This window comes from Cucumis melo, chromosome 5, assembly GCF_025177605.1.
Source record: "Cucumis melo cultivar AY chromosome 5, USDA_Cmelo_AY_1.0, whole genome shotgun sequence".
NCBI lineage: Eukaryota > Viridiplantae > Streptophyta > Magnoliopsida > Cucurbitales > Cucurbitaceae > Cucumis > Cucumis melo.
Genome location: NC_066861.1, coordinates 796,237 through 808,738, shown reverse-complemented (window position 1 = coordinate 808,738; position 12,502 = coordinate 796,237). Strand labels below are relative to the sequence as shown.

The 12,502-nt window shown below is 31.7% G+C and overlaps 1 protein-coding gene across 1 annotated transcript; it reads left to right on the top strand.

The window, feature by feature from the left end:
* The first annotated feature begins 6,916 nt into the window (after nucleotides 1-6,916).
* LOC107992326 (linoleate 13S-lipoxygenase 2-1, chloroplastic-like) lies at nucleotides 6,917-10,988 on the top strand. Its single transcript, XM_051085045.1, has 8 exons — nucleotides 6,917-7,044; nucleotides 7,141-7,421; nucleotides 7,541-7,799; nucleotides 8,688-8,999; nucleotides 9,078-9,163; nucleotides 9,257-9,669; nucleotides 9,749-10,015; nucleotides 10,130-10,988. The coding sequence occupies exons 1-8, from the start codon at nucleotides 6,936-6,938 to the stop codon at nucleotides 10,884-10,886; spliced, it is 2,484 nt and encodes an 827-aa protein (XP_050941002.1). The 5' UTR covers nucleotides 6,917-6,935; the 3' UTR covers nucleotides 10,887-10,988.
* The last annotated feature ends 1,514 nt before the right edge of the window (nucleotides 10,989-12,502 follow it).

Below are 12,502 nucleotides of genomic sequence, written 5' to 3'. Positions count from 1 at the left end.
ATAAAACGATCCAAGATCTAATAAAACTATACGAATAAAGGATTATTAACTTAGGCTTTTAAGGGCACTTGAGCACAAGGCTCAATAGGAGTTGTTCTTAACTCATGCAGTTGTGACGTGTGATTGATAGCTTAAGCAGTTTAATTTATATTTGGGTTTAAACTTGACTTGAACTTCTTGTTTGCTGTTATTGTTTCTTTATTATTTCCAACAACCTCTGACCACTTCTTTTATTGGTTACCTATTTGGGTGACAATCAAAAAGTTCTATTTTAGAAAAAATTGATTTACATGAATAGTCTCGTGGAACAACGTGGATACTCAGAACACGTTCATATTATTATTGGGTTGACAATTTTGAGAATCACCTAATAGAAAGCCAATGAACCTCACATTTCTTATAAAATAGACAAATTACTTTGCCATCAATTGGTTTTGAGATAAAACATCATATAAATTAATATGACATCAGAATTTCCATTAAAAAGAATATGAGAAATCCAAATTTTCTACTTGCCCTTGAACTATTAATATGAGTTTTTAAAACTCAAGTTGAATTTGAAATACGTTCATAAGAAAGTAGTCAACGACGCAAATTAATAACTTATTACAGAAATAATTGTATGACTATGAGAATCAAAAATATTTCTAGAAGAGATTTATAGAAATATAGTTAGGGTTCTTAAATATTGGATGCGTGTGGTTGGTTGTTCATACTCAACCACCTAATCAAATTCAAAACATATAGCCAAAAAAAAACGAAGAGGGAGCCATCAACCACAAAGTTAAGAGCATATCCATACAGCATTGGGTAACCGAGCAAGTGGCAATTCAACTATGGTGGTCGATAATATATCACAGAGGTGGAGGGTTTAAATCTTCCAATCTCAATTTCTGTACTACTACAAGAACTAAAAATAATGATAATAAGTAAAACCAACACTTACATTTGATTAAACCTTTGAATCAATATTTCTATACATATTATAAATTTCAAGTTGGCACGAGGTTTAAATTGACATTTTCTTATCATAAAAAAACAAATAATAAAATGATACTTATATAAATATGATTAATAATAAAAAGGGTAATTATAATAGGTAGCAATTTTTAGAATAATTATTAAGTATGTAGCAATATTTTTAAAAAATTGCAAATATAGCAAAGTCTATTGGTGATAGACTTCTATCGTTGATAGACTCTTATGGTTTATCAGTGATAGACCAACATTTGCTACATGGTCTATCGGTGATAAACTTCTATCATTGATAGATTTTGACAGATTTTGCTATATTTGCAATTTTTTTAAAATGTTGCTACATACTTAATTATTTTGAATATAATTGCTACATTTGCAACTATCCCTAATAAAAAAGTCATCATATTTTAAAACGTATAAAATTTTATTCTTAGTTTAAATAAATGTGAATGTGAATGTGCATATAAAATAGAAAAAGAAGTGCTGTGATCTAAGTGAAATTATAAGTCAATTTTATAGAAAAGTTTTAGTCTTTTTTTAATATATCATATATGAATCCAAAGTTAAAACTTCAAACTTATATTTAATTATAGCCATCTTAAAATTTTAGTCACTTAATATTAAATTTTGTTTCAATTAACTTAATTAATAATAAGGGAAATTTTTGTCAATGTAACAAAACACCAAACTATTTACGGGACGTGTAACAAAGCGCATAAAGTTAGCCATTTTTAAATATTCCAAATTTGCCCTTCTATCTTTCTTCTCTTTCTCGTGATTCGTCTTCCTCCTGCGATTTCGTCTTTCTTCTTTCGTCTTTTTTTTTTCTGCGATTTTCTTTCATCATCTTTCTTATTTTTCAATTCTTTATTTACGTCGTTTAATCTTTCCATCGTTTTTCTTCTTTTCCTCTTCTTTTTTTCCATCGTCTTTCTACTTTTCTTCTTCTTTTTTTTCGCTGCAATTTCTTTCCATCCTCTTTCTTCTTTTCTTTGTTTTTTACATCATTTACATTTGGGTAGCCAAATCTAAACGACTGTTTACAAGATTGTGTACAAAAAATAGCCAAATCTAAAAGATCGTATATAAAGAATCTTGAAAAAAAAATAATTTAGATTAGAGTAGCCAAATGTAACCTATCGTGTAAAAAGTAAACAATCATGTGAAAAAAATAAAAGATCGTGTATAAAGAATCTTGGAAAAAAATCATTTAGATTGGAGTAGTCAAATGTAAACGATCATGTAAAAAAAGTAAACGATTGTGTATAAAAAATAAAAGATCGTGTATAAAAAATCTTGAAAAAAATCATTTAGATTGGAGTAGCAAAATGTAAACGATCATGTAAAAAAAATAAAAGATCATGTATAAAGAATCTTGAAAAAAAAGTCATTTAGATTGGAGTAGCCAAATGTAAACAATCGTGTAAAAAAAAGATTTTATATAAAGAATCTTGAAAAAAAATCATATAGATTGGAGTAGCCAAATGTAAACAATAGTTTAAAAAAAGTAAACGATCATGTAAAAAAAATAAAAAATCGTGTATAAAAATCTTGGAAAAAGATCATTTGGATTGGAGTAGCCAAATGTAAACGATCATGTAAAAAAAAGTAAACGATCGTGTAAAAAAAAAGTAAATGATCGTATAAAGAAATCTAAACGATCATGTACCAAATTTAAAAAAAGAAATCATTTAGATTTGGGTCACCAAATTTAAACGATCGTGTAACCAAATTTAAGCGTAACCAAATTAAACGATCGTGTAACAAAATTAAACGATGGAATTGAAAAGATAAATTGTAGCCATATCTAAACGATCGCAAATATATTACGTGTGCGTTGTTGACAACATGATTGATGGGGCATTTTGGTATTTTACACGGCGGGCCTCTAGGCTTTTTCCGTTTTCGAAATTGTTCTATAGAGTGTAAATATTTTGCCGTTTTTTTATATGTTTTAAAAGACCCCTAATAATAATCATTTACATGCAATTAAATAAGTATTTTCAAATATAGCAAATAAATCAAAATATAACAAGATATATATCTAGACTGAATTATGGTTGACCAATATAAACTATTATTTGTATAATTATAGACATATATACGATAAATATATGTATCATAATAGACACATATTGTAGTTTATCTTAATCTATTGGAGTATATAATTTGTAGATCGTGATATTTTGCCATGCTTTTAAATATTTTTTAAAAAATTTATGATTTTAAAGTAATTAATAAGTAAATATATTTTAAAAAGGTTAATTTTCGTAAATATAGCAAACTACTAAAATATTTACGATCCGTGTAATAAAGTCCATAAAGTTCCCTTCCGTCTTTCTTTTCCTCTTCGCGACAATTTTTTCTATCATCTTTCTTCCTTTTCTCTTTTTCTTTTTGGTTGCAATTTCTTTTCATCGTTTTTCTTCTTTTCCTTTACTTTTTTTTTTACGTCGTTTAGGTTTTGGTAACCAAATCTGATTTCTTTCTATCGTCTTCTTCTTTTTCTCTTCTTTTTGTCAACATGATTTCTTTCCTTCATCTTTCTTCTTTTCCTCCTCTTTTCTACGTCATTTAGATTAGGGTAACAAAATCTAAAAGATCGTGTATAAAGAATCTTGAAAAAAATTGTTTAGATTGAAGTAACTAAATCTAAACGATCGTGTAGCAAACGAATTTTGAAAAGATTGTGTAAACAAATCTAAACAATCGTGTACCAAAAGAATCATGAAAAAATTCACTTAGCCAAATCTAAACGATCGTGCAAAAAAATCAATAATCGTTTAGATAAGGTAGCCAAATGTAAAATCGTTTAACCAAATCTTTTTTTTTTAGAAAGAAACCAATGTTGATTTTTAGAGCTCCCCTTACAGTAAGCAGAGGAAGCACTAAGAAACAACATCAAGCCCAAATTTTATTCATATAAAGTAGGGGCAAACAGATAAAATACAGAGCAACGGAAGGCTTAAGATAAGCCTTTTAAGAATTATAGAGAGTATGCAGATTTAAAGCTATCAATCTTAAGGGGTAGCTCCTAAACTTCTTTTCTTTTGTGATCCAAATAACTGCTTGGTTACAGATAGAGCCCCATAAGGTTTCCATCTTTGTGGCCTCTCCTTCAAAAATTCTCCTGTTTCTTTCCAGCCATATGGTCCAGATGAGAGCCACCATGATGTTGGAGTAGATGATACCTTTTTTGTGCCTGTTCTTTGATTGATAATAGAGGAGACAAGGGAGTTGAGGCTGTCAATATTTCTGTTTCTTCTTAGGATATTGTTTGCCTTATTCCATTAGAGAAGTTATTGTTTGAAAGGAGAGGAAAAGGTGTGGTTGCCCGTCTCTCTATCATTTTTGCAAAGAACACATCAGTTTGGATTTAGGCACGTTGATTTAAGCCTTTTCTGTATGTTGTCGTTGGTAAGCAGTCCATCATTGATTAACGTCCATAGGAAAACTTTGCATTTTTGGGGGATTTTTGTTTTCTAGAGGTTTGCTATTGCTTGTAGATCTTGTTGGTGAACATGAGGTGGCTGCTGAATGCATAGAGCATATTTCACTGATTTAATAGTGAAATTTTGATCATTTGATAATTTCCAAACCGGCCTATCTCTACCATTTGGATTCAAAGAACTTGGGTGTTGAGTTTTAATTTCTGTCCAATCGTGTAACCAAATCTAAACGATCGTGCACCAAAAGAATTGAAAAAATAAATCGTTTAGATTTGGCTGTCCAAATCTAAACGACCATATACTAAACAATAGCCAAATTTTTTTTTTTTTTAATTGAAACCACAACTGTTACGTAGAAAGAATACCCAAGGGTAGTCCAAACCTGAACAGAGCGCCAACTTTATTAACAAAATATAGAGAAACAAGGCTGGAGATAAGCCCGATGTTCTAATTACCAAGAGCATTGAGATTTAAAGCTATTGATACAGGAGATTAGCTTTTGAATATATTGTGCCTACTACACCACCACCCGATGAGGTTTCTACCGTCCTCCCATAAGCTCCTTTGAGATTTAGGTAAATAATTAATATAAAAAAAATCCTTTTGTTCCTTTCTACCCAAAGGCTCCACAAAATTTCAACTGCTCCGTTGTGAATGATCTTGCTCTTCTTATTGGAGTCTTGGAAGCTGCCGATGAACGAAAAGATGGTGTCCAGGCTCTTCGTCGGAATGGAGACATTCAGATACCTTTGTAAGGTGCCCCAGAGGAAGCACGTAGTGTTACAGTGAAGGAAAAGGTGATCTCCATCTTCACCATTTAAATTGCACAAGACGCACCAATTTGGGTGAAGGCGATAAAAATTGGAACATATACTAAATATATTACACGCATTGTTGACGACGAGTTGACAAGACATATCTGTATTTTCAATTGTAGGCCTGTGAACTTTTTCTGTTTTCAAAATTGTTTTATACGGTATGAATGTTTTGCTTTGTTATATTTTTTAGAAGACTCCTTTTAAAAATTTATGAAAAATAAACGGTGAACTAAGGTATACAAATTAAAATTAGATATAAGCAAAAGTATATATACTAAAATTTGAGAGGTTGTAAAATATAGGGAAGAGTAAGAGGAAAATGATTATTTAATTTCAATTTGTAAAGTTTGAATCATTCATTTGTGCACGTGAAACCCAAAATGTTAATTAATAATAAAAAAACTCATCATATTTTAAAACGTATAAAATGTTATTCTTAGTTTAAATAAATGTGAATGTGAATGTGCATAAAATAGAAAAAGAAGTGCTGTGATCTAAGTGAGATTATAAGTCAATTGTATAGAAAATTTTTAGTCTTTTTTTAATATATCATATATGAATCCAAAGTTAAACTTCAAACTTCAATACCAATTATTTAAGAGAGATCTACATATTGATATATGGCTTTGCATTTAAACGAAAAATGATAGAATTATATACAAATTTAAATAAATGTGAATGTGCATAAAATAGAAAAAGAAGAGCTGTGATCTAAGTGAGATTATAAGTCAATTGTATAGAAAATTTTTAGTCTTTTTTTTCTTAAGAATCAAAAGTTAAAGTTTGAATGTGAATGTGCATAAAATGGAAAGTATTTTGCATTTAATTCATTCGATCTCGGATATACAGGATGAAAGAATTCTTCCTTTAGTTATGGATCTCGGATCTTAGTGGCACCGAGATACCTTAGGTTGAAAGAATTATACCTTTACTATATTCGATCTCGAACATACATTGCCTTGAGATGAAAAGACTTTAACATTTACTTATTTGATCTTGAACCTTAATTACACCGAAATGACTCATGATTAATAAATCGCAAAAAGAATTTATGAAAAAAAGGATCGTGCATCATGCGTTTTTTTATACGAACAGTAAATATTTTGGGTTTTGTTACGTGTAAAGAATTATAATTAACTACCTTAACAAATTTTTTAATCGTAAACAAATAAAGAAGGCATTGTTTTTGTTTGCGATAGTTGCAAATGTAGCAATTATATTCAAAATAAATAAGTATATAGCAACATTTTAAAAAAATTGCATATATAGCAAAATCTGTCAAAATCTATCAATGATAGGAGTCTATCACTCATAGACCATTTAGCAAATATTGGTTTATCACTGATAAACCACAAGAGTTTATCAACGATATAAGTCTATCATTGATAGACTTTGCTATATTTGCAATTTTTTTAAAATATTGCTACATACTTAGTAATTATTTTAAAAATTGCTATCAATTATAATTACCTCGGAAGAGAATAAGTTTGGCAGAAGAAAGGTTTTTTTATTGGCTACTAAAATAATATTAAATAAATGAAAAAAGAAAACGAAAGAGAAAATTGGTGTTTTTTCTTTTCTTCTTTGCATTTCCTGACAATTAAATTGAAACTTCAATCTATAAATATGGTAAGAGTTGTTGGTAGTTAAACACCATCACACAAGAAAGATTATTACACCACCAGAGCTAATGGCTGCTAACATCATTGCATTTGCTTCTGTGATACCCAAAATCAACGAAAAGTTTCCTTCTGATGATTCTCTCTTTTTCCTGTTTGCTAGCTGCGATTTGGACGCAGGTAAAGAAAAACGAAGAAAAAGAATGCAATCTTTTGTTAATTTGTTATGTATTGTATAGTTTTGATTCATATGTTAAAGTTAATGGATTTCTTCAGATGGACAGCTAAAACCAATGATCGGAGGTGAGGCACAATTAATCAAGAATGAATCTACGGAGCAGAAGTACAAATATGTTGTTAAAATTGAAGTTCCAAAAGGTTTTGGAGAAATTGGAGCTGTGATTGTCGAATTGAAAGACGGCTCGCCTGAGAAATTTATCAATACTGTTGTTGTTGCAAATCCAACATCTCATAACACAATCACCTTCAGCTGTACCTCATGGGTCCAACCCAAAAATCTCATTCCTAACCAACGCAGGATTTTCTTTTCCACTAAGGTTCGTCGTTGGTTCATATATATATATATATTGTTATATATATATATTGTTGTGTAATGCTAATTATGAGAGATGATTCAAATTAATTAATTGTGTTATATGTAATGATATATGAGCAGTCCTATTTGCCCGAAGAGACGCCAGCAGGGCTGGTGAATTTGAGAGCAGAGGATCTTGCGAATTTGAGAGGTCAAAAAGAAGATGGAACAGTGGATACGAATGAGCGTAAGGCGTTTGAAAGGATTTACGATTACGATGTGTACAATGACCTTGGAGATCCCGACGTAGACACGAAATGGAAAAGGCCTGTTCTTGGTGGTTCAGTTCAATATCCTTACCCTCGACGTTGTAGAACTGGTCGTCCTGCTACCGTATCAGGTATGAATATACATACATACACTTCTTGTTTCTACGTCATTTTGATTTTTATATTTTTAATATTTTGTAACTCTCAAATTTGATTCCTTAAAACTAAAAATATTGAAAGAATTATTTTTTAGAAATTATAAAAATAGCAAATTTGACAAATTATTTGCAAAATATATATAAAGAAATTTCATATCCTATCAATAATACACATTAATAGACAATGTGATGTAATCCAAAATAACAAGGAACCTTAATAGATAATGACTTTGATAGACGGTTATATGTTTCTACTAATAACATTGCTAGACAATGGTAGAAATTTATTAGTTTCTATCATTGAAAGAATTCAAAATTTTGCTATATATTGTAAATATTTTAGTTTATGTTGCTATATTTAAAATGTCCATTATTTTTTCAAAATAACAAGGAACATAATGAAAAAGAAAAAGTTGAAATTAAATCAAACCAAGATTAATCAAAGTTGAAAAAAAAAATAGTATTTTCAAATATAGCAAAATGAACTAAAATATTTACAAAATATTCAGATTTATTACTTAAATGTCTATTAGTGATATTGATAAACATAGATACACATTCATACATTAGTGTGTAATGTTAATAAAATACGAAAGTTTTTTCTATATTTTATAAATATTTTCAACCATTTGCAAAAATTCTAAGAAAAATGTAGGTGTGAAAATAGTATTTAAACTAATGCAACATTTTTTTGTCCACTCACATTATATATAAAAAAAGAAACTAATTTTTTCTTTTTAAAGAATAAGAAGTAAGAGTTAGCATTTGATTAACATAAGAAAAAACATATAGTTAGTTGAAATTAAATATAATAGTGTTTTTGGGAAGTAATTGATGTATGAGTATGATACAATTGGTTAGATCCAAAGTCAGAGCAAAGGAGTGCAGAAAGCTTTTATGTTCCAAGAGATGAAGCATTTTCAGAAGTGAAGCAGAAAATGTTCCCAACAAACCCTGGGAAGAAAGATAAGTTGGGAGCAAAGCCTTTCACCGACTTCACTCAAATTGACTTAATGTTCAGAGATGGCATTGCACCACCATCCAATCCCCATGAAATTCTTCAATTTAACATCATCTCCACACTTAATGCATCAAATCAATCTTCTGTTCAGCCCACTCCTGTTCAACCTGACACCCCTGTAATCAAATTCCCGCCACCTGAGGCTCTCAAAAGTAAGTTAGCAACATACACATAAACAACTTTCTGTCTTTTCATTTGCCTCACAATTATTAATCCTTGTGTTTTTCCAGGAGACAAGTTCAACTGGCTTAGTGACGGTGAGTTTGCACGACAAACACTTGCGGGTCTTAATCCCTATTGTATACAGTTGGTTAAGGTGAGTGACATAGACTGACAAACATTTTTAATTTAACCTGCTCTCTATAGAATTTTATGAATTTATAGCTTAATTTTGTATGAATAAATTCAGAGTTGGCCTTTGAAGAGTGAGCTGGACCCTGAGGAATACGGACCTCAAGAATCGGCATTCACCACGGATTTGGTTCAAAAATTAATAGGAAGTTCCCTCACTGTTGAAGAGGCAATAGCGCAAAAGAAGTTGTTCATATTGGATTACCATGATACTTTGATGCAATATGTAGAGAAAGTAAGAAGCATTAAGCGGACCACACTATATGGATCAAGAACCTTGTTCTTCCTAAACTCTGATGACACTTTAACTCCCTTGGGTATTGAGCTAACTCGACCACCAAAGGCTGGAAAGCCCCAATGGAAACAAGTTTTCTCACCAAGCACTCAAGCCACAGATGCCTGGCTGTGGAGACTTGCTAAAGCCCATGTTCTTGCCCATGATTCTTGTGTTCACCAACTCGTTGTTCATTGGTACGTACATTTATCTATATATCTACCTATTCATCTATACAAATTAGTTTTGAAAAATCAATTCAATATATATATGCAGGCTTAGAACTCACTGTTGCATGGAGCCATATGCAATCGCCTTAAACAGACAACTGAGTACTATGCACCCAATCTATAGATTACTGCATCCTCATTTCCGATTCAATATGCGTATCAACTCAAATGCTCGTGAAATTCTAATCAATGCCGGAGGCATCATTGAAAGCACATTCTCTGCTGGAGGTTATTCTATGGAATTTAGTTCTTTGGTGTATAAGAGGGAGTGGCAATTTGACACACAAGCACTCCCTGAGGACTTAATTCGCAGGTAATTTATCAAGACGTACAACTTTTGATTTGAAACTAATAAAATTAAATTTGAGCAATCTTGGCTAGACCAAATATAATTATGCATGCTAATGATAAAATTTAAAATCATTAGGGGAATGGCGGAAAGAGATGCAAGTGCACCACATGGTCTGAAGTTGGCCATCGAAGACTACCCTTTCGCCAACGATGGTTTGATCCTATGGGACGCCCTAGTAGAATGGATGTCAGCATATGTGAACCACTATTACCCAGATGAGAATGCGATAAAAAACGATAAAGAGTTGATAGCTTGGTGGGAAGAAATTAAGGAAAAGGGACATCCAGATAAAAAGAAGGCAGCAGGATGGCCCTCACTAAAAACCCCGAAAGACCTAATTCAGATTGTGTCAACAATAGCATGGGTAGGATGTGGGCACCACTCCGCTGTCAACTTCATTCAATATGCACATGCTGGCTATTTTCCAAGCCGACCCAGTATTGCAAGGACAAACATGCCCACAGAGGACTTTGACCAAATTCCAGAAGAGTTTATAGACAATCCTGAAAGTGTGATACTTGAAGCCTTCCCTTCAATAGCTCAAGCTTCTACAGTGGCACAAACTATGTTAATACTATCAGCACATTCTCCCGATGAGGAGTATATTGGGAAGAAGATAGAGCCAGCCTGGGCTGAGGACCCCACGATAGCCAGAGCCTTTGAAAAGTTTAAAATGAGGTTGAATAAACTAGAAAAGACAATTGATAAAAGGAATGAGAACAGTGAATTGAAGAATAGGCATGGAGCTGGGCTTGTGCCTTATGAGGTTCTTAAACCAACTTCAGATTATGGGGTCACAGGAAAGGGAGTTCCATACAGTGTTTCCACTTGATCAGTCACTTGCTTTCTCTTCTTCGTATTCCTTGTCTTTCAGCCTTTTGCTCTTTTGATTTTGATTTGGGAATAATAAGATGTAATTTTCATTTTGTCCTCAGTGTCTTTGCCTCATGATCATGGTTTTATCAAAATAATTTGAATACCAAGTAATTTATATATCCATTACATTCCATTTTTCTTCACAAATTGATTTTTAAAGCAAAAGAGAAGATATAGAATAGATTATTGGCCACCGAGTCTAAAAATATAGAATACATTCAACTGATGCATATATATATATATATATATATATATATATATATATATATCTTATGTTCTCCAAGTTGTTGGGTTGAAGTGCCTAAAAATGTAGAAACTTTCTTTTCGGTAGAAGCCACGTTGAACTGCTCATCCAAAGAATATATATCTTATGATCCCAAAAAAAAATATATGTGCATCAGTTGGAGAACATAAGATATTGGGGTCGTGTTGAACTGCTCACTTTTGGAAGCTTTAAAAATATGTGGAAGTCCACGATCCCAGAAAAAAAAAAGGGCAAGTTTTTCCTCTGGTCCATTATACATGAATGCATTAATAGGGCGTATAAGCTTCAACACAGACTTCCTAAGTGGAATCTCAACCCTAGCTGGCGTATCCTATGTAAAAAGCACTCCGAAGACTTCGACCATCTTTTCACTACTTGCTTTGTTGCCAAATACATATGGTCTAAGGTTTCTCTCCTTCTAAACTGGCAGAACACCTATACAAGTACGGCTTCCCTTTGCAAACATATTAGCCGTTCCAAGCAGAAAAATAGAAAAAAGGTCATCCTGTTTAATACGGTGGTGATTTCTCTTTGGATCATCTGGCTGGAAAGGATCGACATAACTTTTAAAAACAAAGAGAGAAAGGAAGCAGAGATTCAAGAAGACATTGCTACTCTCATTGGCTTATGGAGTACTAGATCAAAGTTGTTTTCTGATTATGATGCTACCTCTATTGCACTAAACATTACTGCATTTGCTTGATTTTGGGTCTCTTTTGGTTGCTCTCTAGCCCTTTTTGTTGTATTCTCTGCTCGGTAACAATTCTTCCTTTGTTAATAAAGCGGGAATGATGAAGGGGTGTCCACCTAGTGGAGATACTCGAGTGCATTCGCTGACCCATGTATTCTTTTTCAGAAAAAAAAAACACATTTATTTTCTATCATTTCACAACAACTTCATAAACTTAAAATATTCAACTGGAACTCAATTTTATAGATGTTTTTGGTGATTTAGGATGGGTACAAACAATTTTTGATAGTTTTTTAGCTACTATTTTTATTTTTTTATCTCCCAATTGTTGAAACCTTCAAAAGGAAAAACTCCTGTAGTTATAAAATTTTACTTGCTAAGAGACTTAGTTGGGTCCATGAACATGGCCATTGGATCCAACCAATGGGATTTGAATCTTAATTGACATTTGAGCTATTGTTGGACTAAATTAGATTTTATCTCTAATGTGTTAATATCAAATTTGACAAAATTATTTTATTTGATTCAACATTTACAACGAAAACATGTTGACAATATTGTTGGAATTTATCAATTTAATATAATGTATTATATTTCAATTTAAACACAAATGTCA

Excerpts from the sequence above, each read along its gene's own strand:
- LOC107992326 (XM_051085045.1), top strand. The coding sequence starts at position 6,936 with ATGGCTGCTAACATCATTGCATTTGCTTCTGTGATACCCAAAATCAAC. Across the intron at positions 9,164-9,256 it reads ATTGTATACAGTTGGTTAAG|AGTTGGCCTTTGAAGAGTGA; the intron begins GTGAGTGACATA and ends GAATAAATTCAG. Across the intron at positions 9,670-9,748 it reads CACCAACTCGTTGTTCATTG|GCTTAGAACTCACTGTTGCA; the intron begins GTACGTACATTT and ends ATATATATGCAG.